Source organism: Marasmius oreades, chromosome 4 (assembly GCF_018924745.1).
Source record: "Marasmius oreades isolate 03SP1 chromosome 4, whole genome shotgun sequence".
Lineage (NCBI taxonomy): Eukaryota > Fungi > Basidiomycota > Agaricomycetes > Agaricales > Marasmiaceae > Marasmius > Marasmius oreades.
This window is the reverse complement of record NC_057326.1, coordinates 3,922,447-3,950,070: the sequence shown is the minus strand read 5'-3', so window position 1 is coordinate 3,950,070 and position 27,624 is coordinate 3,922,447. Positions and strand designations below refer to the sequence as shown.

Sequence of the window (27,624 nt, the reverse complement as noted above, 5' to 3'; positions counted from 1 at the left end):
GACCACAAATTACGTTTGTCAATTATTCAGGCTATACAGGACCATAAATTATGAGGACACGTTGGGATAAACACCACTGTAAAACTACTACGAAGGACTTTTTATTGGAGATGAATGCAAAGGGACCTAAAATCCTATGTATGTTCTTGCGAAGTATGTCAAAGGGCAAAATCTGCTAGGAAGAAACCGTATGGATTTCTCAAACCATTGCCTATAGGAGATCGACCATGGAGCACATTGTCTATGGATCATATAGTCAAATTACCCGAATCTAGTGGGTACGATTCAATTTTAGTAATTGTATGCAGATTAACAAAACAGGCAATTTTTATCCCTTGCAATACTATGGACACCGCTGAGGATCTGGCAAGGTATTTCATCAAGTACATATTTTCGAAACACGGCCTTCCAGCGAGTATTGTTTCTGACCAAGGAACGACCTTCGTTTCACAATTCTGGCAATCACTCTGTAAAGCTTTGGACATCAGGAGTGATCTCTCAACAGCCTATCACCCACAAATGGATGGACAAACTGAACGTACGAATCAGACGCTCGAACAATACTTACGAATGTTTGTCAATTATGATCAAAACGATTGGGAAGAGTACTTACCTCTTGCAGAATTCACGTATAATAATACACCTCACTCGACCACCAATGTATCACTGTTCTTTGTGAACAAAGGATATCATCCACATCTTTTGATTGCAATGAATGATATCCCGAATCATCGAGCAAATATGGTAGCAAAAGACCTTCATAACCTTCATGAATACCTCAAAGATCAAATTAAATTGTCCAGCCAAAAAGCCAAAGAAAATGCTAATCGACAACGAGATGAAATTCCAGATGAGTGGAAACCTGGAACACATGTATGGTTAAGTACAGAAAACACAAAAACTAAACGACCTACTAAAAAACTCGATCATAAAAAACTAGGACCATTTAAAATAATTAATCGAGTATCCACTCATGCCTATCGATTGGACTTACCCCCGAACCTGAAAGACATTCATAATGTATCTCACTCCTCACTCCTTTCAAAAGCATATCCTAATGAATTTCGAGGTCAAAAACAACCACCACCTCCAGCACTAGAAATTGAAGGAGAAGAGGAATATGTTGTTGAAGAGGTTCTTGATTCAAAGAAAATCAGACAGACACTCTTCTTCTATGTCAAGTGGGAAGGTTACGGACCAGAGGATTGGACCTGGGAACCATTAGCAAACATGAAAGGAGCTACCGAAGCAATATGTGAGTTTCAAACTCTTCACCCCAGGAAGCCTGCAGCCACAGAGAACAAATTAAAGGCCTTAGAAGGGGGGGAGAAAAGCCAACAAACAAAAAACTCAGAACCACCCCTAAGCATACCCTTGGAAACACTGTGACGTTCACAACGAGTCAGAAAATAGGCAACCAATAATAAACACCCTGGTGAGAATACTAAAATATTACTCGATTTATATAATTCAATACAAACCAAACTCGTAATCAACAAATATTCAAACCAGAATTCAAATTCAAAATTCACATTTTTGGTACTCTATGACTAACTTTGTTACTGATTACCCTACATTCCAATACCTATCAGCCTTTGAAGCAACAATAAGAGTCAGCAAGTTAACAAACAGAAAAACAACAAGACTTACTAATGGCACCACATTGGTTAAGAACGGCGGGAATGAGAAAAGCCCAAACCCCCAGGACCTTTAGTTTGATGGTGACGAACCCCGTGATGACAAACATCTGCACGAACAGCAGCTGTACCAGTAGCATGGCCTGGGTTAGTCGGTTCCAACTGAAACAAACCACTCCTAATAACGAGAGCACTGTCATTGGCAGGAGTTCCAGATGGCAATTGACGAACGTTGCTTAGAATAGGCGACTCCAGTGGTTCTCGAAAACGGACTCAGGGAACAGACGATGTTGTACTAGTTGAATCCAAGGAAGGGTTAACAGAGCTGGCATTCCAGTATCGAGGACAATTCTGATACTCAGGAATGTGGGATAACGGAGGATGGGGAGATGCCAATTGCGGAGGATATGCACTGAAGGACAAAAAACCAATAAACAAGAAAAAGAGAAAGATATTAAATATACCTGGTAAAATTCAAACAGATTGAAGGGTTGGAATTTCACCCTTAAACATACCATTTAAGAATGGGACCGTTGAATCAGTATCACCAATATCCCCAGTAATGAAGAAGGAAGCGCCCTGGATATTGAGCAAAAAGGTCCGAAAATCAATAGTAGAATGGTAGACTCGTTGGAGTGTTTCAGGGACATCGATATTTGTGAAAGCTGAAGCATCTGGTTCAGTAGATTTATGAGGAATGTCGATATTCGGCCCTAATAACTTTGCAGCAAAAGCAGAAATATCCCAACCGATCCAATCGACCATCTCCAAGATAGGTAACAACGCATGACCCAAATTGCCTTGTTGACCTTTCAATGCTTTGCTAGCAGCAAAACTCCGGTCACTCTGAAGAGTCCTGATAAATCGATCCTTTTGATCTGTAAAGGAAACGATTCAATTGACTTAGAACAAAATAGAGTAAAATGTCACACCAATTCGACCAGCAAAATACTGAGTGCATGCATTGATAACATTAAGCTGTTGTTGGACAACCTGCTGTTGGAACCGAATTTCGTTGTAACTGGTTCGATACATCACTAGTGTTCTGAGGTTAACAGAAAATATTAAGTGATACAGTTACAAACAGAAAGCAGAACACTGACTTCTCTTTCCCTTCGATAATCTTCTCCTTCTCAGACAATGCTCTAAAAATCTGAATTGTTAACAACATCATGGAAAGAAGTATCAAAATACCGACCCTTGAAGACGACTCAAATATCCCTCTACTCGAGCAACATCATTGACGAAGAAAAAAATCAGATTATAAAATTTGCCAGGTGGCGATGAACGATTCACTGTTGAAGAGCAATTCTATCTGACTCGAGTTCACCATTATGGACCCTTAAATCTCGAATAATGTTGGCCAGGTTGTCAGGAGTTATCGGAACAGGGATATTCTTCCAGAACATAACGCGAGATTCGTTGGCACCGTGAATCTCCCCATCCCTAAACATGATGCATCAGCTTCAGGACAAAACAAATAAATGAAGACATACTGAGGAGAGTTAGGAGGAGGAGGTGGGATGGAAACCATGACATGAGGATCAGTGGAAGCGTCACAATCGAGGAAAACAGTTGCGGTATTCATTGTAGAACAATGTGGTGAATAAAATATCGAAACGGTGCTCACCTTTTAAATGAAATGGATGATTAGCGTTTGTCAAAACTGATTACCGCTAAAAAACTGTATCAACCAACCATAGTATGTTTCTTATCGGTTCAGGGACACACGAAGACTTGAATATTCTATTGCGTTTTTCCTGCCTCGTTGTGATTCTTTAGTTACAATGTGTAGTGTGCTACCTGACGAAATAAATAAGATAGGTAGTGGTTTTTAATCAGTTGAAGAAAAGTAAAAGGAACGTGACCTTCCTATTTCTCCTATTGGTTTACATTGCCAACGTTTGACGGCTATTAACATGCTGCATGGTCTTAGAACAGGAACGACCCTCGAGGGCTCAGGTCTGAGGAGGGGAATATGTTATGATTCATGCCAATACACTTGAATACCAGGATTTCTGACTGTATGGCACTTAATGTCTCTATCTGGTTAATCGTGATTCATAATATCTTATCTTTAACGTTTGGACCGTTGTTCTGAATCCCTGGCTAAATACACTGCCCCAAAATTTCTCATATCTTCGTTCGACTTCGTAGATACTCGTAGATAATTCTAGAATATCTACATTATATCTCCCATACCTACTTAATTTAGTAACTACAAAAACCTATATAAGTTACTGTAATAAAGGCTGGTTTTCCAGTCTTGCTATTTTGAATTACCTTGTATCTAGTTGAAGTTACTTAGTAGCTCCAATAAATCATCAAGTGTTCATTTGATTGCTTAATAGTGAGATTCTAATAGCTTTTGAGTTCATTCATAAGCCTTCAAATTGATCAGTGTAAGCTATCTTCACCTATAAGGTTCGACTTGGAGCTAGTCGTGCTGTATTGAGAACTTTAACCAGTTTAAAATCGATACAACTTGTAACAGGTTTGGTACCCCTCGGAGTATGCCCTATGTGGGTGTTGGGTTGTTTTAGGTGTATGCTATCCTCAGCATCAGGGCTCGAGGCCCAGCATATGCATAGGCGGTTCACCCTCCTGACAAGAATATTCCATAGAATACTATTATTTTCTGTATAAAAGGCCGTTTGAGTTGTCTTCACTTTCACGACTCCTCCCATCCTCGTGCTTGATTGTTTCGATCTCTGCGATCGTCCTCCCTTTGATTCCTTCAGCTCCTCACTGTCGACCACTCTGTCCGACTCGCGATCGCCATAGACCATCATAGATAGGGAGGCCCCTGCCCCCTCGACCCCTTACCCCTTAAGTAGTGTAGTATATAAGTACTCCAAGTGTACAGTAGAACTTCACTCTTGTCTGGTCAATTGTAAGAGGACACACTAAAGGTTCAGAGGAACGTAGCGTGTATAAAAGAGACTAGCTAATCACAAGAGATGATAGTCGAAGTAAAAGGAAAAGATATGTAGTGTATGTAAGTACACTATATATATAGGTAAACCGTGGGAATAACTGTGATCTATGAATGGTTACACTCTCCCCCGTTCAAAAGCAAGCACCCTCCTCAATTAAACAGAATCCTTAACTATTTGAAGCAACATTCTGAGAGTCCGGACCATCACCACCAGAAGCATACCAAACATCCAATGCCTCACACTTATTCAACATCGTATAAGAAAGCCATTCATTGTGATCAGGCGGGAAACCACACCACCTTACCAAAAATTGCCAACCACGCCCGCAGCGACGAGAATCAAGTATACGTTCAATTTTATACTCATCTTGCCCATCCACCAAGGTAGGACCAGGCTTCTCAAAAGCCCTCATCGGGAACATCACATCATCGTTCGGTATAAACTTCCGTAATTCAGAGACGTAGAATGTAGGAAAAGAGTTCGGGTGATGCGGCATGTCCAAAGTATAACTGTCGAATTCAGGGTGACAAGCAATCACCGTATAGAGTCCATCAAAGCGAGGAAAAAATTTTGCCACACGCTTTTCACCCTTCTTGATGTAATCCTTCCGACAGTGCAATGTCATCAGCATAACCTTATCACCCAAGTTGAACCGCTGTTGTTTACCCCGCGATTTATCCGCCTGAAATGCCTGTAAAACCTTCGCACACTGCAAATTGTCTCGCGCCTCCATCTCTGAGGACCGAATATTATCCAAGAAAGAGGCGGCTGCCTTCAAGTCCTCAGATGCATCAGGTTTCAACTCTACACCAGCATCCACTAGAGGCGGGATAAGACGTGGTGAACGTCCCGTCTTTAGTTCAAACATTGACAACCCAGTAGAGGCTATAACACTATTCATAATGTGGAATCGGATCCGAGGTAAAGCCTTAACCCAGCCCTTCTGATTCTGTTCAATGTGGAACTGAATACATTGATTAATCGTCTTGTTCGAACGTTCCAAAATTCCATCTGTTTCAGGATGAAACGAAGACGACATCTTCAAATCCACGCCCACTAACTTGTGTAATGACCGCCAAAACTTCGAAACAAACAATTTATCACGGTCCGAGACAATATTGCCAGGCAAACCATTCTCACAGTACCAATGTTCAAAAAAGAGCGCTGCAAAATCCTCCGCAGTTGAGTCCACACAACAGGGAATCAAGCGAAGATCAGAATGCAAGCGATCTGTTATCGTAGCCAAACAGTTGAAACCATCATCCTCCGGGAGAGGCCCAATGAAATCAATACCGATGGATTCACATCTATGGTCCGGCACCGGTAAAGGATGTAAGGGGCCCTTCCCGGACTTCCCGTAGCTCTTGTTGCGCTGGCAAGGGTCACACCCTGGTACATATGCATGGTACAGATCACGCCTCATGCCCGGCCAAAAATAAGAGTCCCTTAAGAGAGCATAGCCCTTATCTGCGCCGAAATGGCCAGAAGAATCGTGTGCCAGCCGAAAGATAGATTCTCGAAGAGACTTCCATTTCGGAATCACAAGTCTACCACCAATAAACCACAGACCGTCCACCAACTCAACCCCCGGGACAGTTGCAGAAAGCTTAGAACAAAAATCATCACTAGCATAGCCCTCCTTGATGTCGTTCAGCAAGGAAGCATCCACAGATATCGAAGAAATGGCCCCACAGGGAGCCACTGAAGCCACTGGAACAGAAACCGACTCAGACGGGTATCCTCCTGGTGGAACACGAGAAAGAGCATCCGCAGCAGTGTTCTCGGTGCCCTTGATGTACCCAATTACAAGTTCGAACTGGGATAAGAACTCCTGCCACCTAAGCTGACGTCTACTCAGGTCCCTCTGGGAATCAAAATTCTCTAAGGTACGATGATCCGTCATCACATAAACAGTAGCACCCAGACAATCAGACTGCCACCTTTTAAGAGTTAAGAGCGCGCACAATTGCTAACAGCTCTTTTTCATGTACAGGATAATTTGCCGCAGCCCCTGAAATCTGTTGCGAGTCAAAGGCAACTGGTCGTGCACTCTTCAAGTCAGTGCCCCACATCAACACCGCGCCCGTACACCAGTCCGAGGCATCGCATACCAAGAAAATCTTCTTGTCCCCCGGGTTTTCATGGTCAATAGTTGTCAACACCTCCCTCGAAGACACCAGATCCTTAATCTGCAAAAAGGCCTTTTCGTGCCAATTATTCCACTTTGGGAACACCTTATTGCACTCAATACGTGTCAACGGTGTCAAATGACGAGTATGATCTGCTAAGTTCGGACAAAAATCCGCCACAAAGCGTACCATGCCCAAAAATCTCCGTACCTCCTCCGCCGATGTAGGCCTCGGGAAATCTGAAACCGCCTGAACCTTTGATTCCTGCGCCTGAATACCACGTTCCGAAACGTGGTGGCCCAAAAAATCGATCTCAGACTGAAAAAACACGCACTTCCGTGAATTGCAGTATAAACACGCTGTCTTCAGTGCCTCTAAGATCATTTCGACATGGCGACAGTGTTCCTCCTCTGAGGAGGACCAAATGATAATATCATCAAGATAAACGTGACAAAATTTACCAATGTACGGGCGCAAGGCCGCCATGACACGCCGCTGTTGGATGGAAGGAGAATTGTGGAAACCCTGAGGCATGACCGTCCATTCAAACAATCCACGAGGAGTCTGTACTGCAAAAAAAGGAATTGTGTCCTCGGACAAACGAGTCTGAAAGAATGAGTCAGTCATGTCCATCTTTCCCCAAATCTTCCCTTTAGCACAGTCATGCAGGATATCGTCAATCCGCTAACAGCACTAAAAACTACTACAAGGTGCAGCAAAACACACTCCAAGCACAAAGTGCGCAAAACCAAACCCAACACTAGCAATTAGTGTAGTTGATTTGTGGAGGTCGGTATCAATGGACGCTCTCAGCAAGGTTCACTGAGAACTCTAAGATAAGACTTCAAGGGTGGGGCTTTATATGGTTCAAAACAATTTAAATTCTGTGTTCACAAGTCAAAATGACAAAGGCTTTCTATGAAGTTCACTACTTCGAGGAGGTGTTCAATTCTTTCTAAGTTCAAATAGAACTATCAAATTCAATTCAAATTCGAGTCAAAGTGACTCTACAAGTTCAAAGTTTCCAAGTACCAAAGTGGCAACAAATTCAAATCAAATTCAAAGTTCAAATCCAATCTTTTCCAAATACAAACACCAACTTCGAAGAAGTGGGGCAAAGTATGAGCCAGAGTCCCCTAGTGAAAGCACTTAGGCTTCTGTCGTAGGTTACTGGGGAAAATACTGCTGCTACCATCCTCCCTTATATACACCTTTTCGAATAAATAATAATCAAACGTCGAAGATATGGTAAAAAGTCGAAAATATAGAGAAATCCCTTTCAGAGATACCAGAGTACCCTTAATCAGGTATAGTACATGTCAATTAGATATAAAACTGTCCAGAATATAGTATTCCTTATTCCTTTTCCTCATATTTTCTTTATTCCTGTTCTGAGTCGGATATCTTTGACATTTGCATGTGGATACATCCTGACCCCTTTTTGTTTCCAAGGCGAGTCCCCATGTGCTCCCTTGTTCTCTCTTGTTCTATCCGATCTGGAATAGTCCAAAACTGCTCAATCTACATTCCAGGGATCGTTCCTATGGTTCTTTCCTGGTAGAATGTCCTTTCTGACCGGACATCGTCGACATCCGCCCCTTTTCTTGTTTCCAGCTGTAAGTTACAGCCACCGGCATTGTTTCCGTTCCTTAAGTCCAAAATGGACTTTAGATAGTTACATCTGTCCGATTGTTACTTCCAGATGTACTTCTAAGAGTTGTTTCCGTCTTTTCAACCAATATCGAAGAAATCAATAAATTGATGGTAAAATCAAGTGTCCCCATGTTTGCTACAGGTAATTGTGAGTGAGACGAGGCCTATCCAAATGATCGAAGGTTTTTAAAGGCTGCTTCATCAGTTCCTACAGGTTTCGGAACGTCAAAGACTCTCATCTATAGGGTGTTTCGTACTTTCTGTACTTCGGATAACCCGCAAATAGACCCGTGCTTTGACTAGCAGCTTGGGCTTGCTCTAATCCTCATATTATGTTCCCATTTTGATTATATTATATATAAAAATGTTAAAAATGCGTTTATTTAGGTACTAGTAGAGTATATCCGCGATACCGCAGGAGGGGGTAACGGTCAGGAACAGTATTAGAATTCAATTGACGGAAGTCATTCACCCAACGGTAGTCACCATTCGACTTAGGCACCAAGAAGGCAGGGCTAGCAAATTGCGAGCTCGACGGCCGGATTTGCCCGCACTCAAGAGCCTTATCCAGTAACACATCCCATGCAGCACGGAGCTTCCTTTGAGAACGATAAGAACGAGTCTGAATTGTCTTATTTGCGTCCTTGAGACGAATTGAACAAGTAATATCCGTGGGTAACATGTCAACATGAGGTATCGGCTCAAAAACCTCACGATAACGCGCCTTAAGCTCGTCCGACTTTTCATTACGAGACACCTTGAGTGCGAGAGCACACACACGGTCACGAACTGCAGCTATCATGCAAGCAGGGGCCACCTCTTGTGAGGGGCACAAGCCCAATCTTGCACGCATCGTAAGCACTGCACCCAGCTCACGAAGCATAGATGCATGAGACTTTATAATTTCACCACGCCATGAAGCCAGGCGAGAAACAGTCAATTTCTCCAAATGACGAGCTACATTGGAGCCAACAACAGGAAGTGTAACAGCAGCAGGGACAAAAGCCTCAGGATGCAGAAGATCGAAACCAGAATGCTTGTGAACAACAGACCCAAGCTCAGGGTCAATAACGAGAGAATTATAAGACAGAAAAGGCAAGCCAAGAATCATAGGTGCACACAGATGTTCTGTGACCACAGCACGAACCGTACGAGAAGTCCAAAGACCTTGAGGGTCAGACAGTTTCAAACGAACAAAAGACGAAGCCGAAATAGAACCTGAACCACTAGCGTCCGACGCCACACCAAAAACTTCAGGCCGTCTGAGCTTCTCTAAGGTGAGGCCCAGGTGATCCACAATATCACGCCGAATCAAGACTAGATGAGAACCATCATCAATAAGCAAATTGTTCATGACTGGAGACGAAACATGTGGACCCATCATCGCAGCCTTCCACAACAAATGAGGGACTCTCAACGGTTGCTCCTTAAGAGTAGCCGGCGAAACAGCAATTGGCTGCTTACGAGCACCCACCACTCTGTCAACATCAACAGAACTCACCCCAGGAGGAGCAGAACCTGCACGAGCACGCTTTGAGGGACCGCCATGAGCCGAACGGCTCGAAGGAATTCGAGAGTGCTTTGGTTCACCCATACGCGAAGGTGAAGGTGAACCTACATCCGAACCTGAATAGCCGCCGCCTGAGTCAGAGGAATAATGGTCATCGAACGTAGCTGCAACTACAGCATGTGAAGCACGGGAAACAGAACGAGAAGAGATACGAGTATGTGAGCGCAACGCCGGACGGGCAACTTCACGATACTCGGCATCATAGAAGTCATCATTCGAAAGGTGTTCCAAACGGCGACCAAAGATTGCGTTCACTGTTGGAACAGGAGCGGGAGGGGAGTCTGGTATATCTGTCAGGGCCGGTATAGTTGTTGCTGCCACAGGCGCACGCGACGCCACTCCACCATGGGATTCCTTCTTGAGAATGGCCTCGAACGAGACCGGAGGGTTGCCCTCAGTCTGCAAATGAACCTTACGCGCCAATGTACCATCCGCAGCAGTAATACGGCGAACAGGCACTGAGAACTTTTACAGGCCCTTGCACCCCTCTTTCGACTTCCAGTGAGAGGAGTAGAAATCCCGGCACCTAAAGCAACCCTGGTGCTCGCGTAGCACACTCCGTTCCGAATCATTCAACGGCGGGCACGTAAAGTTATCCTGAGCAGCTGTACCAGACGGCTGACCAGAAGAAGTAGAGAATGCCATTTTGGAACTGGCCTTTGATCTAGCGTTGAAGGAAGAAGATGAAGAAAGCGGGGCACGTTTGGACTCGATATCCTTCCAAACCGACTCAACGTGCGCCTTCGCACTCTGGCGTTGAGCCTCATCCCACAATTGGAAACCACGATCATATTTCAGAGCCGAGTTGACCCAATCCTTGTAAGCCAAGGTGTCGTCGACATCCTTGCTGACTAAGTATGCCTTGAACGAAGGTGCGATGTTAAGCTGTAGAATGATCTTGAGGTGTTCCTCTTCCCTGTAGTACAAAGTACCTCTAAGGGCGGCATTCAGAGATGTGACAGAACTCCAGAAATGTTCGAACGTAGAGGCATCTTGCCTCATCCCAGCTAACCGTTTGCCACCATGTTCAGCCCAATTCTGTCCCACCACAACATCCTTCAAAGAAGAAAGAAAGGGCAACGACTCCTTTGACCAATCCTTCTCCATCAGCGAGTCACGAATCGCTATAAGAAGATTTGAAGTCTTTTCGTGGTGCCAGACAGAAAGCAAAGTGTCCTTCTTTTCGTAATCCTCTGTAACCTTCTTAGAGCAACAATACGCCTCTACCTTGGTCACAACCTTCGCGAAAACTTCCAGACCGATATGTTCCGCGTTAACAGCCGGTAGTTTGTTATAACCATTGTCCACAAAGTCGGCCAGGGGAGCCATCAAGAAGATGATAGAATCTGAGGAAGAAGAAGATAGGGAGGGCGAGCGGTGACGTGTATCAGAAGAGGTGAGCAAGAAGAACCTGGTGACGGAGGAAGCGGTTCGTCCTCAGGTGACGATCCGTTCATGAGATCAGGCGGGAAAGCAGGAGATGCCGGAGTATTTGGAAGGACCGTATCCACATGGGGCGAAGACCTGGTCTGAAGAGGAAGGGCCATAGCGGATGTCTTCGCAGCTGCGGAAGAGGCCTTGGCCTTCGAGGTGAGTTTTGGTGCCACTGTGAATGCTGTCAAACCCACGGTCAGCTCCATGGAGACCAAAGACGTGAAGAAGAATCAGAAAACCTGACTATATGTGCACAAAAGTGCCAGGGAAACTGGAGAACAGGATACAGGGAGCAGGATGTGGGCCAACAACCACCAAGATCTCAGAGACAAGGACAGGAAAGCGAGGAATATATAAAAAACAACGCGACGAACTCGCCACGAAAGAGGGAAGTCACGGAAAGGCAAGAAAACGCACGTAAATGGCATGCTTATTCAAGGACAAAAGGCGAGAGCGAAGGAAAGAATCGAAGACAAAAGGCGAGGGTGGAGGAAAGAATCCACCAAGAAATCAACAAAAGGCGACGAAGCGAGTTTGAGACCAAAAACAAATGAGACGCACAATGATCGTTAAAGACTTAACGACGATACGAACGACTGAAAAAAAAAGTGTAAGAGGACACACTGAAGGTTCAGAGGAACGTAGCGTGTATAAAAGAGACTAGCTAATCACAAGAGATGATAGTCGAAGTAAAGGGAAAAGATATGTAGTGTATGTAAGTACACTATATATATAGGTAAACCGTGGGAATAACCGTGATCTATGAATGGTTACATCAATCCTACCTAGGAGTCATTCCTTTTCCTTTCAATTGTTAGCTTGCCTCACCCAAGGATTGACTCCTGACACAAAGATTGATGTACCGAAACATATGGTCAACCTATCTCAACGTCTCATTATTATGCATTGGAAATGCTGGCACTTCCGCAGATGCTCACTCAAACACCGCTCAACTCGTACTAACATTCAAACCACTAATCGTCAACGCAATCCGGGTGAGCGCTGGGCCACTGTTGCCACATGTTGAACTTGCATTGAACCTCCATTGCTTTGCATTCAGCATGCATTCAGATTTGGGCGCTACTGGACCAAATCTCCCAGCACATTGACCCATGACCTGTTGAGTGCGTTAACATGCATTCCCATGCAGTCACTCTCATCAGCATCGCTCACGCGTGTCAGCACCAAACCCCATTTTCCTGATGTTGTCAAAGAGAATGCACCATAGCTCTGAATCCATGTGTTTTTCCCCATTGTCCAAGGAAATCTCGTCATTAAGGACTGCTACATGTGCAGAATCTTGTCTACAGAGCTTTTCCATACTCTGAATAACTTGAATAACCTCTGTTGTTGAAGTTAATGAGTCCTAACAGTAGATAATACTCCCTACAGTTTACTTCTGATTATATCAGCATACCTAGTGATTAGAGACTCCATTAATTCCATCTTTTCTGATTCCTAACAGTGTATAGAAGGATAACCCCTCCAACACACACTTTCCAATCTGTAACTTTTGAATGTATATAGTGATGGTTAGATTATAGTATACAATCTTGATAGCTACATAAGCTCTCCAGCCTTTACATTATTGCTACAGAAATAGTTGAGCCCTCAAATGCTTCATATGAAAAAGGAGTAGTGAGAAATGACCAGAAAGAGGCACTAGAAGTGGCTAATGCAAGGGCTGAGTTTAATAGCTTGTAAGTGAGATCAAAAGGACATAGCAACTGTAACATCTACCTGGCCATTTAGATTCTAGATGTGCTGTCTATGTTAGCATTGAGGTTTTTTTAAAAGAGAACAAAGGCCACCTTTGGTTGCATTCTGAGTATTGTCAGAGAGTGAATTCAACAGTAAATGTTCAGAGTCTGTAAACAGTATGGTGATTGAAAATAGATGAACACTTTTGAAATATACTTACCTTCATTGAAATCTTTAGATCTGAATACCTCCAGTTGTATCACATTATAGATGGGATATTGAAGGTGACAAGCGAAGTCTGTAGTTTTTGGACAGAAACCTCGGAAAACTTGCCATCTGAATACATCTTTATAGATACCAGAGGGGCAGGAATATTGTGTTGGGTGGCGTTGTACTCTAACCTGAAGTTCAGTAGGAAGGCCAAGATGTTTACACATCCTTTTTGTCATTTGTTTTTTGCCACTTTCATCAAAAGACCAAAAAACTCTGAATTTGCAAGAGTTTTGAAGGTGAAGGCCTTGGAAAGATGGGGGAAGAATGTGAAGATAGATTGGTAGATGTTCTTAGCGGCGTTGCTGGAACATTTTGCTGCCATCAATTGACCCTTTTAATATAAGACCAGGTACAATGAGCTCTTTGAAAGAGGTTAGTGTAAATTGATAATCAGCAGAAACAGAATTCACTATAGTCATAGAGGTCATTGTTCAATGAGATTCCAAGTTTGTGAAGACAGCTAAAGCTTGTGAGAGCCATGCATAGTCATTTTCCCATGACCAAGTTTTAAGCTTGAAGAAATCTTCACAATCATTGACAAGACTGAATCTATATTTGGATAAGTTGTATATCTTCTGTACTTTCATTGATCTCACCTTGTTGCACCCTCTGGCATCTGTACTCTGCAGTCAAGGCATGGACTGTCCTCCTTGAACCAGACTACACCTCCAACTGCAATTGTGGATCCAGTTGAGTCTGAATAGACAATTGACCAGGGATTGGATTGGAACTTGGTATTGAGTTTTTTATACCTATACCAGCATGCAAGTGACCCAAGGATGTTATTATCGAACTTTCTATTCAATGGCTGCATTCCAGAGAGATAACACCAAAGAACATTATCCTGAAGGAGATCAGTGCTTGATGATATGATCAGGGTTTTAGTCGATAATTCAAAGGCATGATCACAATATGGCCCCTGTAGTCCATGAATTAAAGCTCCCTGCTTGGAATCTATCCATAATTCTTCTTTGATGCAATTGAATTTGCTCTAGGGCCCAATTAGCCAAGAGTAAATGTTTCTGCATTGTTTACTCACCTCTGCTAATGATTCAAAGTATACTCGACCTAATTCATGAAGCTTATCCCAAACATGACTGATAGGTACAAGCTCTATAATTATATCTCAGCCAAAAACCAAACAGGCTAGATAATATGATTGTGAAACTCACTATTGTAGAATATTAACATTGGTACATCTGAGTGGTTGATTCCAAACAGTTGCATTCTCTGTGCATGTCTGTTGCTATTTCAATAACTTGCTGATATCAGAATATTGAATAAATCAACTGACCTCACTTGAGCAACCTGTTCAAAATCTTTCCTCCATTCCTAAAGAAATGTGAATACTGTTGAATGGATGTAGAATGACAACCTGTAAATACATGCCTCTGCAGCATCAAGTCCAGTGTATGATAATACTGTACATTTGAAACCCTGGCCACAATGCACTTTAGCGGTGGATATTGTTTTCACACCTATAAGGGTTATTTTCTTGTAACAATCATAACCATATTTCCAACACATTTTGTCCAACTCTGGAGTCATCTCCACATCTCCAAGTTTTATATATCTAAACTAACACCAGGAAATTAAACTTCCATGCTGATTTATAGCTTGTGTGTACACACCTCATTATAGATTGTATGCTCCCTCTTCTCCTGAACAATTCAGGTAGTGTTATTATTTATCTGATCTCTGCCAACTGCATTGAAGGTAGGCCTTTGCATTGAGATTCTGGATGCCTGATTGAAGAATGATGTTCTATGAGATTTATAACCCATGAGGGGTAGAGAGTATAAAACTTGTCCTAGGGGGGTATGAAATAGAGGATGGAAGGTGGGGGGGAAGCATCAGGTAAATACAACACATGTGTAAAAGATGTTCAGCCTCATGACCCTTTTCTATACATTACCATTCCAGGATAGCTGTAGCCTGTCAGCACCAGAAAAAGATTTTAATTTATGTATAGATGTGTTAGTACAGCCTTGAACTGGTAATCAGAATCTGTAGATACATCAGGACAACATGATCTAGCTTGCTGGGCTTTCTGGTGAACTGTGACCATGGAAGAGACATGCTATGAAAAGCCATTGAAAAGTGACAAGTTACAAATGGCAAGGTTGGTGAGTTTCATATACTTACTGCATATGCACAACATGTGGCATACATTTTAATAGATTCTAAAGTGAGAGAACTTCCTAGAGGGATACCATTCTGCAGTTGCTCCAATCAAGGGGGTTCAGGATGCTGTGCATATGGAGAACCAAACCCAACATTCTATTTTTTGGACTCAGTTTTACTGATCCTCTTGAATTGGGGGCCAGATGCTTGGCCCTTGAACTAACAAGCAGTGTGGTCCAGAAACAGGCCTCAATACACAATTCATAGTAGTCAGACTGTTGATGTTTATGAGCTGTATAAATATGTGTGCTATCAATACATTTTATAAGAGCTAAGGAACTATAGCTAGTAAGTGCTATAAGGCGGAGGAGCACCTGGAGATAACGGTAGAAGTGCCCTCATGGGACGAGCAATAAATGAAGCAGGGGCATTGACGGGGGATCTATTCACCCAAAGATTTCGAGGTCCCTCATGCGAGGCCCTCTCAAGGTCAATATCGAAAGCAATGGTGGGAGAGGGTAGGCTGATATCAAGGATTATCGAATCGGATCTGTGAACTAAAAGCTTCAGCCACCTGATTTCGGCAAAATGATTTCATGAGACGTACGAGAACTTGGAACCTTGGTCCAGTGAAGGTTCCTTCTCTTCTAACTCTCTTCGTTTGAACCATCCGCAAACTACCAGCAATGCAGCTCGATAGTTCCTGATTGCTTCCTTCGACGTCCCGAAAATAGCAAAGAACAAGAAAGCACATATGACCACGATCCATCTCGTAAGTGCCATTACCCAGCTAGCTGAGTTTCTCCAGATCAATGCCGGGATGAGGCCGACATGAGAGAAGTGAAAGTGCGTATCTTCCCAGCTTATCCACGGAGACATGCGCAGGGTCGTTAGGTCATGGGCGAGAAAGAAGGAAGAGAAACCGAGCGTTGTGAGAGATGCGACAATGGAGACGATCATTAATCTCCAGTACCGTTGTTTGTCGAGCGCATTGTCCCCTTGGTCGGAAACGAAAAGGTCTGCGTTGGCTTTGCGGTTAATGTGGATCAAATTGAGAACTGGGCATATTGAGTGAGATTTTAAGCACGGCATGATAACACCATCCAGACATACCACAATAGACTGCGTCGACGACCCCGATCACCAACGGCCAGGAGACGAAGAGGACGTAGGCTACCCAAGTGTTGTATGTACTTGGACTGCAGCCTAAATCCTCAGCGATGTCGTACCGGTGACCTTGGGGAATGTAATCTAACGACGCGACATATCAGCAAGACTATTAGCTTCGGTCGAAAAAGTTCCGTACGGACTATCATCTGCAAGACTGGTATACCAACCCCAATGGCGAGGTCTTCCAGAAGTACACGGCGTTTCTGTTTGTGCGGGGAAGGTACGTCAAGAGAGTTTTCAAAAAAAAAGCAGTATAACAACGTACCTCGATTTTATTGATGGCCACTTGCCTCTTGCTGATCATTAAATAGAGACGCCTGTCCATACAGAGCGAAGCTGCGGGAATGGCGGACGAAATTCCAATGATGAGCTTCGCGGCTAAGAGGCAGATGGTTGAGTAAAATGAGCTAGTAAATGACGAACTGAGAGTCAATCAAAACTCACATATATCACACCAAATTGGAGCTACGTCGCTGACACTACCCTCCCACACGACGGAATTGATAAACAGAGTTAAGCATGTCAAAGCGGTCCATATAATGTAACAGCAGGCGCCAGTGTTCCATGCTGAGTCTGGTTAGCCCTCTGGGTCTCCGAGATATAAGAGGCGAAGTACCTTTCATGTTCCATGGCAAACAGATAGACAATAAAACGAAACCAAGGAAGGAGAGTATAGAGAACAATAAATTGGGATGGCCAGCCATTGATGAAGTGGGGGAGGAGCTAGATGCGTCTGCCCCTGACCTGGACGGAGGTCACGCCTTTTTATTCTCGTTCCCCGGGTCAAACAGGTTTTCGACGGGGTTACAGCTGTAGTGCTGAGTTCATGGTCAGTTTAATAAGTACAAGGTGATAGCTGCCGATCGACACACCTGAGAAAATACGGGAAGGGGTCATCAATCGGGTGGCGACGTCGTCAAAGCTGTCAGGACGGCTTTGAATTGGGCCATCTCGATTCGGAACAACGCTCACGTCCGTCCTGGGCAATAATCCTTGTAGTTTGAATTGAGCTTCCTCCGTGGGTCCATCACCCGTTTGCGGGGATGTGTAAAATAAATATATAGGTCCATTGTTATTCCTGTCGAAATTGACGGCCTTGAACCGAGTTACGAGTACATATAGCTGTCGCTTTCGCTTTGGAAGGAATTCAGAGGCATCGAGCCTGAGTCTGACTGCAATATATTCAATTGACACGCCCCTTCAACGTTCAACGTTCAACTCTTCCATGGTCTCCAACGCAACTCTCCTATGGTTTCCAACGGAGTCTTGTAAGTGAATAAATTCTAACAAACCAAAAGAGACCAAGCGTACCGTCTTCACTGATAGCTAGTTTTTTTAGAAGGCGGTTGGAGCGCGAAGGTCCGAACGGCAGACCGAATATGACCTCGAGCAAAATCCGGGGGACACCACTAACAGGAGAAAATTAAGAGCGGGACGGAAGAACGAGAAGTCGACTTGACAATGAGTTCGAAACACTTGCTTTGCCCGGTTGATTCGAGAATCTGAGCCATTCCGCCCACGTTCAAAATAGGACACGGTCGGTAAAAGGTTGCAAAAAAACTCGCAGCCCCAAGGTTCTGTTCAATCGTAGCAGGTAGCTGGGAATGGACGTCCTTGCGATTCGAGGACGGATCGTTTAGGCTTATATCCCATCACCTCGAGAATCGACCGCGCCAGCGTAAGTCTGAACAGGCGGTATCCGTGGTGGTGACAACTGGAGAAGGAAGCGTTGAGGGAAAAAATGTTTCCGATGGCTGATCTGCGTGACTGCCGCCCTTCCTCCTATTCGCTTCCCATTCATTACCTCAAAGCACGCACAGCTCCCTCAACCCACGGGGTTCATAGGTCCCTCTATCCATATTCAACCCTTTTTCTTTCCGTCATCAAGGAACTGGACCCGTCGTCAGAAGGCGGTGCTTGAGAGTTTGCCCAAATGACTGTTAGGGGCAAGGTGCTCCCCGATTCTTGTCATCGATTAAAAGCAGATGACTAGGAGTAGAGCTGGAGGTCGAATAAGTATTAGATTACCGGGAGAAATGGCTAGAGAATACAGCGTCATAAGGATGTCTTCGACATGTCATACTACAACCAAAACCACTAAACCTGCTTTCTTTGCTTTCCCGCACCCCACTGACCCTGCACTTCGTCTCGAGAGGGAGACCATGTGGCATCATTCATGTGCACCCGGGTTGTCTACTCGTGAGGCGAGAAGAAAGTTCGTGTTTAATGTACACGAGGGGCAATGTGAGTTCGCTGATGGCTCGTGATATCAGATTTCCCGCATCGTCTCTTATGTCCATAAAGACCTACTATATGATAGTGGTTCCGTGAGCGATAAGGATTTATTCTATTGAAGCACTCACAAACGAACGATTCGGATGTCGCTAGAAATGGTTCACCACCACGTGATACGGTTGGTTTTGCGGAATAATTTGCTCCGGTATCGGCCCGGAACGGAAAGCAATCCGCCTTCGGGCAATTCGGAGTTGATTCGGGTCATCGCCGTGCGTAGAGCAGCAGTAAAATTTTCCCGGTTGCTCGATAGTATGAGATCAACGACAGGGGAAAGATTTGGGAAAGAGCTGTCGGCGAGTTCATCTCCTTGCTTAAGGATGGATTGGACTTGCAGTCATAGCTGGTAATCGACTGACGATAGTACTACCTTCGACTTTATAGTATACTTAGACTGAAGGGCATGTGTCTCTCCGGGTTTTACGGGAATGCATCCTATAGCGATATTCTTGAATTGCACGCTAAACCTAATGTTTATATTTGAGAGTTCAGACCAGCTCCCGTGTTAACTTGAATGTGTATAACTGCTGCTGCTGCGAGCCAGGTGAGAAACAAAAGTATTTCACTAGGAGGTATGAGCTAGCCTCGGGTGAAACAGCTGCTTTATCGTCGTGGTTGAAGTTGGGTTAATGGAGGTTGCTTATCCGGTTGGCCCAGCTAACGTTTTTCACGAACATGCGCCTACAAAGACCCACAACTTTGACCATGGGTCAACTCATGCACCTATCCACACTCGGTCCAAACAATCGACACATCGTATTTGAATCCAGGGACTGATAGAATATGACGACCTACTAAGGACAGATGTATGCATAACGAAAGTCGAACTTGAAATCCAATCCCATCCCCAAAATAAAGATAAAGATAAAAAATGATTAGGGACTGTCCGCAGGGTACGTTTGGCTAAACTCTTCATACGTCGGGCAGAGGTTCTTCCATTCATCTACAAGCAGAATTGACAGTCAGACAGGGGGGTCATTTGGAGATGCATGTACGGAGAGACCACGAACCCGGGGGAACAACTTCCTCTTTGACATCCTCGATGTCTTCTGCAAGTACCGCAGCAAGGCCACTGAGATACAAGGAACAAAAAAAGGGGGTGAGGGGTGATTTCCTCCATGAAATCGACAACTCACTCTTCGAGATGGAAATCCTTGTGGCTACATAGGAGTACTCAAATCTCAGCTTTCGAACGAAGAACACTGAATAAACACCTCACCAGTGAAGGAACCACGGCCCAGTATTATTGGTTGTGAACCGAATCGTGGTCAAGTTTCCGGTACTAACGTACGTCACATCACGTCGGACCTAAGAACGATTACAACCCCTAAGCTCTAGCCGAAGAAAACCAACGTTTCAGCTCACCGGATTCTGAAAGTTATAAACATCGATATCACCATGCTTTACAACGCTAAACGCATGCTAGGTGACGAATCCCACCCAAACCGAACAAAAAATCAATATTCCACAGACTGGCCTTCCAAAGAATCGTAGATGCTTACCCCATGCAAATGAAACGGATGCGGCCCACCAGGGGCATCCCCTCCGTGCAAATTAACCTCCACAATAGCCCCCTTCGGAATCAAATAAACCAATCCGTTGGGCACCAAACTCTTCGGATGCCTCTGTCCGCTAAGCATCTGCAAAAGCACAGGAACAGACGGTGTCTTCCACTGCACTCCATTCATTAAAAAGGAAGCCGGTAACGCAAATCCAAGTGTGATATCAAGCGTAACATCCGCACCACCAGGTCTAGGGCGCCCCGGTGCTTGAGGACTGAACAAGGGAGCAAGATCGTACTCTTTTAACTCTGAACCCGGTCCAGTTGGTGTCGGGTGGGTAGAAGGTTGTGGTTCTGAGGGAGGAGATCCGGAATACCGAAGAATTGCACTGTTGATTCCATTTTCGTATCCCACTGGACCGTCATCGGGAGACGCTCGAATCCAGTAGTTTCCAATCTTCTGATTCGCGTGAAGAATGATTGAATACCGTTGTCCTGCGTGGAGGAAGATGGAGGTGACGGTATGGGGTTGGGTGTATTGTCCGTCGGTTTCGATGATGGTAAAGTTGTGTCCGTCGATAGAGAATGTGTGGGAAGGATCGCAAGACATGGAAATCAAGCGAAAGCGGTAGCGTTTTCCGTGTTCGACGTTGATCACAGAGAATGGTGCTGTTGGCTGACAAAAGAAAATCTCAGAAAAAGGCGATAAACACGCCAGGGAATCACGTACGTTTTCGGGATAACGACCTTTTCCGTTGATAAGAGTGGCATTTGGAGCTGGAGCAGCTTGCGTAGCGAGTATATCGCGGGCAGTTCGGTGATACCTACGACCGTTATATTTAGACCAACCAAGAAGGACCCCATTGAGACGTACCAGTCAGCAATCGTCAAAACCGTCGACTCATCATCGACATCGTACTCGCCTTTATACGGATCCTCGGGATCATAAATGACCAAAGGCCCTCTCAACCCATCGCAATACTGCACAGAGATATGTGAATGGTACCAATACGTCCCCGGCTCCGGTACGAGGAAATTATAGAGAAAAGATTCTCCAGGGATGATGGGACATTGAGTTACCGAAGCGACTCCATCGGCCCAGTTAGTCCCTTTTTGAAAGATTCCGTGCCAATGCTAACCGCTGGATTCAGTAAACAAACAAATTTGAAGGAGAATATTAACTCGCTATACTCGTGGCTCGAACCATAGAAGTGTCGGATAACTCATCGATCACGTTAATCTTGAGTCGATCCCCCTGTTCAGAAAAGTGAACAAAGCAATGGATGAGGCGGGGGGAGGGAAATCAACAAACCCGATTTGCTGTGATCAACGGACCAGGAATATCAACCGTCGCCAATGATTTCCCGGCAAGAACCGCTCTAAGGAACAGTAAGTGCAATGTTCGAAAATGTAACACCGTAAGACAGAACGAGAACACAACTTACGAACGTTTCCACCCATCTGGTGCAATCTTTCTATTCGCAACATGCAAATCCCCTTCACGATGGATGGTTTCGAGTGCCAATGTTCCAAGTATGCCCAAGGACAGGACCGTATAAAGACAGAAAGGCGGAGATACCATCGTTCGTTGATACGCAATCGGCGCTGTACCAGGGACAGACAAGGCCCTGATCTTTTCCAGAATACGACGCGAACTCGTTGGTTTATATAGGTAGCGAGAGAGAACGTAAAATCTTTCCAAATTTAGGAGAACCTTCGAACTTTTCGTACGAACTGCAATGGATGGGGTTTGGATTTACTCAGGGTCGGTTCCCGAGATCTTTGTGATTGACAGTAGCTCGTTTTTATCATGTCTATGCCGCCAAGGAAAGCTCGCGTTGAGTTCTCTGAAATTCGGATAATCATCGAGCAGCCACTCCCTGCACTGTCAAGAGGTAAAAATCGTGCTTTTCCTTTGCCATTTTCGAGTAGGGAACTTGTAGGGAACAATGATTTATGACAATCGCCATCTGCCAGAGTTGCTTCATGATTGATATCTGTCAACGACAAAGGTTAGGGGGTAAATGTATGGAGGCAGGTACTTTACATTTATATCTAAAGGGCCTAACATCAACTCGGACGTGTTCTCCTGAGTCCTGTGCTCTTTAGATTACCGACTAGGTTCTCCGAAAGCGTAGCGAAGAAGTATAAGGAAATTCATAACAACATTCGGGACACAAGCGAAATTCAAGGGTTTCGCCATGCCCAATTTGGGGTTCTAACGCCGGGCGTTGTATGGCGTATCGGTTCCACTGCGTCTGACCCGAGAAAAGATACAGAGGATCAAGAGGATCAAAAGCTGGTGCCTTGAGTACTCTGGACTGAGGGCTTCTTCTCCTACCCGACTGCCTGGTCTGTAAAGGTACTTTCAACTATGAGCTGTTTCCTTCGACGTCTGGTGAAAAACACCAGGTTTACCCCAAGCGTACCGTAAGTTAATTGCATAAAGCTGAGACACCAAGTAAGCCAAGCGTTGGGGGGAAATCAGAAACGACAACGACTCATTGACGGCTCTGGTTGAAAAATTTGAAGTACCTCCCGCACTGATTGTCACCGAGCTTGGTAACAACTGGCATGTCAATATGCACTCGTGTTCATTGTGCAGAAGAGAGAAATGAGTTGACGGTCAAGGGATTCGTGGCCTTGATTGCGTCATTAAAAATTTACCTGCACTGCCACCAGCAACACGAGGCGTCCCTGGACTGGTGGACCGCGGTTTCCCCCTGGTGTCAACGCATGGGCAGACAAGACCCAGATGAGCTGCAAGAGTTTCTACATTTCACACATCCTTACCATCGATGGCAAGCCCAGGGGTTAGTACGCTGAACTTTCTTTTCTTGTTGTTTTCTCCCCCCTGAAAAATGGAAGCGTCGCTGCCCGACTCACGCACGCACTTCCGTAGTGTGAAATTGAAGTTAAAACAGGGGAATGTCGGACGTGACGGCTATAAGGCCAAGCAAAATGTCGTTCAAATTCCCAAGTTATTTCAGCAAAGGAGGACTTTGTGTAACCGATTTCCTGCACTGGGAAGTGACATCACGGAGTCCCAAGTCAATTTCAAATACAAAATCAGCACGCCCCTGCGAAGCACTGAAACTATAAGACGATAAGTGATCCCAGTCTGTTTGTTAGTAGACTGCCCCCTTTACTGACGACCGGTAGTACATCTTGTTCTAGCCTTTCGATGAGTTTTAAATAAGACAAGTGGTTGAACCCACTGAGACCATATTGGGCTCCCTTTCCTACTTCATAAAATGTCAAATAACCCCTTTGATCTGGATTTTGGACGTGCTTCAATAATGGAAAGGGGCGAGTTCTTGGGGTTGCTGTCAACCTTCAAACGGGCTACGGTGTTTGGCGATACCCGACCATTTGAAAAGAACAAAAAACTCCACAATTTTACCGGCGCCCGAAACGCAAATAGTAATAGTCCCTATTCTACATAATTGATTCCGTCAAGAGAATCTCACCACGGTTATCTGGAGACTTCGAATGAAAGTTCGACGGTCTTAGACATACAGAGGTAGGCACGCAATCTCTGATCTTGTTTCTGAATTTGAAAGGTTTTCTATAAACAGGGATTCTTTAAACTCGGATTTGCGTGTTCGCTTCCTCCCACCTGCCTCCATCTTCCTCTATCTATCAACCCTTTACCTCTCAGATGCCTTTACCCGAGAGACTTCCCGGCTGCAAGGACCTTCTCAGCCTCTGCGATAAATACCCCAGGTGAGCTCCGTACTTACTAAGTTATTGCTCAACATGAAACCGTTAACTGACTCTTCCGTTACTCACTTCACAGACCCACCTTCATTCGAACCGAAATCCCCCCAATCTCACTGCCTCCGCCCTGGACTTCCATCCAACTATCAGACGAAAAGCATCACCCTCGGGGGGCAACTCGCATCCGCATCGGTAGACCAGAGACTCGGGAAAGCACTCGCCGGAATGAAATCCCGAAACTCAGCAGAACCAAGACCAGAAAACGCAGGGACACCTTCGACAGGGAGGAGCAACGCAAGGCGAAATTGGTGAACGATCCTTGGAGTGATAAATCACGCCTCACGCCCAAAAGTGTTTTCTGCCTTGGATGCATGCGGAATATCAAGTTGGATAGGCGGAATGATTACTATCCCGGTTTGTGGTTGAAGCATCGTGGTCTTTGTCATGGAATTGCGAGAGCAAAAGCTAGAGCGAGGAGGAATTCGGATATCACGGATTCGGGGGCTTCGGAGGTCAGTGTCCCATTGACCCACTTGAAGGTGATTGCTCCTTTTGATCTGCGTCTGCGTTGAGGTCGCTTATATATCTTTACGGTACTTAGAGCGAGGAAATTAGTGATTCAGACGATTCGGACTCGTCCATGGAGCGTCCGATGGACGACGAGCAAGCTGCTCGTATTCTTATTGAGTTGATGGCCGCCGGACGCAAACGTTTTGATGACTCTTGAAGCTTGACTCTTCGGATTCCTGCTCAGCTAGAGCGCACACTTGACGAGTCCCACGATTATTTTTTCCTTCTTTTACGCTTTTCACGCTTTTCTTCTTCTGTTGTCTATCTGATATCCTTACTCTTCTGTGACCTTCGTCATTTTACCCCTTTTTCAAATCGTTTGAGCTGCCTGAACATGATATCCTTACTTTTTTATAACCTTCGGCGATGTATGATACGGAGCTTTCCCTTGTCTTAAACTCATTGTACTTATAGCGTCCCATGACCATTCATCATATACTGGACAAATATTTCACCTTAACACGGACCATATGAATAGGAAGATCCATCGGACATCAAACGGTCCAGGGAGGCGTGTGGTTCAGCGCTACAGAAACCATAGAGAACTGGCCGTCCTGACGATAAAGTAGTCCGAAAAAAAAAACTAATGTTGCCGAACAAACTCGTATGCTAACCCTGCTGCTTCCCCTTTCTTCATAGGTAGCAAGATAACCACAAACAAGGTCACGATGGTCAAGTTCTTCTGCCGAAAGTTTTCAACGATATGAAGCATTCGCGAAGGACCCACTCGCTTCTCAAACTTTTCAAGGAGCTCTTCAGAATCCACCATCGCACAATCACTCATCTGTGCGGGTTTTGCTTTGACGTAGTCGATAACTAGGATAGGATTCCTCAACCCATGGGCAATGAGGAGTTTTTCTTTGGAAAGAGTCTGACCTGCCCGCTGCGACGATGCAACAGCTGCTGCGTAGAGTTTGATTGCAGCGTCGATTGGGTGACGGTTAGTGGAGATGAAACGTTTCGTGATACCAACGAAAAACTGTTCGTCTGTTTCGGTGGCGTTGGGTGCTCCCACTACAAAAGGATGGGAGGTGATGCGGAAAAAACCATGATTGAAAGAGTACAAAATCGTTACCTTCACGAAGTTTACGAATCGCTGCACATTGTTCTCGGTGGCCAGCGCGCCACTCGATCTTGCGACAGGTCCTCGAACAGTAGAATGTCTCTAAACAACCCGAACACTGAAGGAACGGTGCCCCATAGTGGGTATTAGTTCCGTCGCACTATGTTCCATCGTGAGTCTTAGTTCCGATAGAAGAACACCCCCGATAGCGCACCAGGTCATTGTTGCATCTCCAGAAACGCCCAACTGATTTGAGATCGCTGCGTATTGCACGCAAGTATAACGCCTTGCGCTTCGTTCGGTCCCAAACATTCCACATGAGCGTGGAATATTCCTGCAATTTATTCTCGTGTTTCTCAGATTTCGTAACTGCTTTGACCGACCGGAGGAATTGGTGTAAGACGGAAGGGAAGACCAAAAACTGAGCTATTCGCTCTAAAAACTGGGATGCCTGGACGTCGAACCGTTGGTCTGCAGGAGCAGACTCGTTGGGAGAGAAATAGTAAGGGCAGGCTTTGACTAGGGCAACGACCAAGCCACCTTCAAGGGCTTGGGACACCCGAATATTTCCGTCCATTATATAGTCGATGTGTTCAAATAGGATCTTCGCTGACGTTAACTCGTAACCGATAGAAGAGCTTTCGGCATCTTGCGATTTTTTTCGCTTGCATAAAAGGGCAAACAGAAGGCGGATGAGTGCCTCGAGGGTAGCTTCTGAGCGTTCCACGTGAAAAAGAGGCCCTGGTCCTCCATAGGGATTGAGAACGGCAAGGAAAGCGTTGAGATCGCTTATTCCTTGACTAGTCATGGTCGGGACGCGTGGTATCTCCCGGTGAATGTGACGAAGCGATATGGTGCCCGCTCTATATAGAATTTCGGTAAGCCTCATATCGCATGCACTGACTTTGGCGGCAATATCGTCGAGATAAATATCCGCTACTACAGCAGACCAAGCTCCCCAGGTGAGATGGTGTTGATCGACTGTTTTGAGCCAGACTCGAGCAAACACGGTGGACAGGTGAGGTGTTAAGTCCCTCAATGTTCGAAGGATAATCTCTTTGGATCGTAGTAAACGAATAAAGGATGGAATTATCCAGAGAGCTGCATTGTAAGTAACCCATGCAGCTGGTGTTTGGGGATCTCTATCGGAGAGGACCAGCTCTTCGAGAACAAAGAAAGTCCAAGGGGCAAGGAAGGAAGTCCAGTTTTCTTTGATCAGAGTTTCAGTCGTCTGTGGTATGTCCATCCCTAGAGATCCGAGGATCTGGAGGAACGTTCGTACTTCTCTGCTCGGATTCGTAGACTGCAGAATGGCGGACCTAGGTTGGCCGATTCGACGAAGCGCGCTGATCGCACGGGGTCCGCTTGGGAAAAGCTTTTTGGCTTCCTCTAAAAATACAGGACCCGGACTTGCATCCTCCACATGATCTGGAGACTCACTTGCTCCCAGAGGCATGTTACTGGGCAGCCGGAAGTAAAATTTGAGTTATCGATGGGGGGAAATGGGTCTAATTTTCTGCGACAGCGCGCACATTCTTTTTCAGTAAAAGACTGCCAAAAACAACAGATCTTACATAGCTTACTTTCTAAAGGTACACTGAAGACCTGGGTCTCAAAAGTCGTTCGTCTGCTAAGGGCGAGAGTTGTGGTGTTGTCGATACATTAAAATGATACACGTGGTTGGTTGCCGTTATATCCTGCAATTCTCACGCCACCACAACTGCTTCGGGCATGAACATACACTTCTCCTAGATCACCTTCGCCTCTCAGCCAGTCTAGCCTTTCGATCTCTTTTTTCTGGTTTGGTTTGAGTTTGGTTGGTCACAGACCAACACAGACTTGTACTAC

The 27,624-nt window shown here is 45.0% G+C and overlaps 6 protein-coding genes across 6 annotated transcripts; 1 reads left to right on the top strand and 5 right to left on the bottom strand.

The window, feature by feature from the left end:
• Positions 1-2,111: 2,111 nt before the first annotated feature.
• Positions 2,112-2,811, bottom strand: E1B28_008028 (uncharacterized protein; the record flags this gene model as incomplete). Its single annotated transcript, XM_043152811.1, has 3 exons — positions 2,112-2,515; positions 2,570-2,682; positions 2,741-2,811. 3 exons carry the CDS (start codon positions 2,809-2,811, stop codon positions 2,112-2,114), a joined length of 588 nt encoding a protein of 195 aa, XP_043010898.1.
• Positions 2,812-2,929: 118 nt separating this feature from the next.
• E1B28_008027 (uncharacterized protein) lies at positions 2,930-3,225 on the bottom strand (the record flags this gene model as incomplete). The annotated part of the gene is made up of 2 exons (XM_043152810.1): positions 2,930-3,083; positions 3,134-3,225. The coding sequence occupies 2 exons, from the start codon at positions 3,223-3,225 to the stop codon at positions 2,930-2,932; spliced, it is 246 nt and encodes an 81-aa protein (XP_043010897.1).
• Positions 3,226-15,805: 12,580 nt separating this feature from the next.
• On the bottom strand, positions 15,806-17,334 carry E1B28_008026 (uncharacterized protein; the record flags this gene model as incomplete). The annotated part of the gene is made up of 7 exons (XM_043152809.1): positions 15,806-16,010; positions 16,068-16,518; positions 16,574-16,711; positions 16,767-16,833; positions 16,896-17,008; positions 17,075-17,197; positions 17,247-17,334. The coding sequence occupies 7 exons, from the start codon at positions 17,332-17,334 to the stop codon at positions 15,806-15,808; spliced, it is 1,185 nt and encodes a 394-aa protein (XP_043010896.1).
• A 2,244-nt stretch (positions 17,335-19,578) lies between these two features.
• On the bottom strand, positions 19,579-22,110 carry E1B28_008025 (uncharacterized protein). Its single transcript, XM_043152808.1, has 11 exons — positions 21,869-22,110; positions 21,736-21,802; positions 21,610-21,678; positions 21,298-21,557; positions 21,154-21,247; positions 20,425-21,099; positions 20,288-20,344; positions 20,142-20,230; positions 20,059-20,082; positions 19,933-19,994; positions 19,579-19,865 (listed from the first exon to the last, which is right to left on the bottom strand). Exons 1-11 carry the CDS (start codon positions 22,003-22,005, stop codon positions 19,798-19,800), a joined length of 1,602 nt encoding a protein of 533 aa, XP_043010895.1. The 5' UTR covers positions 22,006-22,110; the 3' UTR covers positions 19,579-19,797.
• Positions 22,111-24,031: 1,921 nt separating this feature from the next.
• Positions 24,032-25,093, top strand: E1B28_008024 (uncharacterized protein). Its single transcript, XM_043152807.1, has 3 exons — positions 24,032-24,149; positions 24,223-24,682; positions 24,745-25,093. The coding sequence occupies exons 1-3, from the start codon at positions 24,085-24,087 to the stop codon at positions 24,868-24,870; spliced, it is 651 nt and encodes a 216-aa protein (XP_043010894.1). The 5' UTR covers positions 24,032-24,084; the 3' UTR covers positions 24,871-25,093.
• Positions 25,094-25,220: 127 nt separating this feature from the next.
• Positions 25,221-27,432, bottom strand: E1B28_008023 (uncharacterized protein). Its single transcript, XM_043152806.1, has 4 exons — positions 27,360-27,432; positions 25,991-27,292; positions 25,789-25,936; positions 25,221-25,727 (listed from the first exon to the last, which is right to left on the bottom strand). The coding sequence occupies exons 2-4, from the start codon at positions 27,230-27,232 to the stop codon at positions 25,297-25,299; spliced, it is 1,821 nt and encodes a 606-aa protein (XP_043010893.1). The 5' UTR covers positions 27,233-27,292; positions 27,360-27,432; the 3' UTR covers positions 25,221-25,296.
• Between the last annotated feature and the right edge of the window lie 192 nt (positions 27,433-27,624).

Bases quoted from the DNA above. Each gene is read 5' to 3' on its own strand.
- E1B28_008025 (XM_043152808.1), bottom strand. From the start codon at position 22,005: ATGGTATCTCCGCCTTTCTGTCTTTATACGGTCCTGTCCTTGGGCATA. The intron at 21,679-21,735 runs GTTTGTTGATTT...TTTTCTGAACAG, and splicing joins CGTTGATCACAGCAAATCGG to GGGGATCGACTCAAGATTAA. The intron at 20,345-20,424 runs GTAAGCATCTAC...TTCGTCACCTAG, and splicing joins ATCCGTTTCATTTGCATGGG to CATGCGTTTAGCGTTGTAAA.
- E1B28_008024 (XM_043152807.1), top strand. From the start codon at position 24,085: ATGCCTTTACCCGAGAGACTTCCCGGCTGCAAGGACCTTCTCAGCCTC. The intron at 24,150-24,222 runs GTGAGCTCCGTA...CTCACTTCACAG, and splicing joins CTCTGCGATAAATACCCCAG to ACCCACCTTCATTCGAACCG. The intron at 24,683-24,744 runs GTGATTGCTCCT...TACGGTACTTAG, and splicing joins TCCCATTGACCCACTTGAAG to AGCGAGGAAATTAGTGATTC.
- E1B28_008023 (XM_043152806.1), bottom strand. From the start codon at position 27,232: ATGCCTCTGGGAGCAAGTGAGTCTCCAGATCATGTGGAGGATGCAAGT. The intron at 25,937-25,990 runs GTGCGCTATCGG...GATGGAACATAG, and splicing joins GGAGATGCAACAATGACCTG to TGCGACGGAACTAATACCCA. The intron at 25,728-25,788 runs GTAACGATTTTG...ATCCTTTTGTAG, and splicing joins GATTCGTAAACTTCGTGAAG to TGGGAGCACCCAACGCCACC.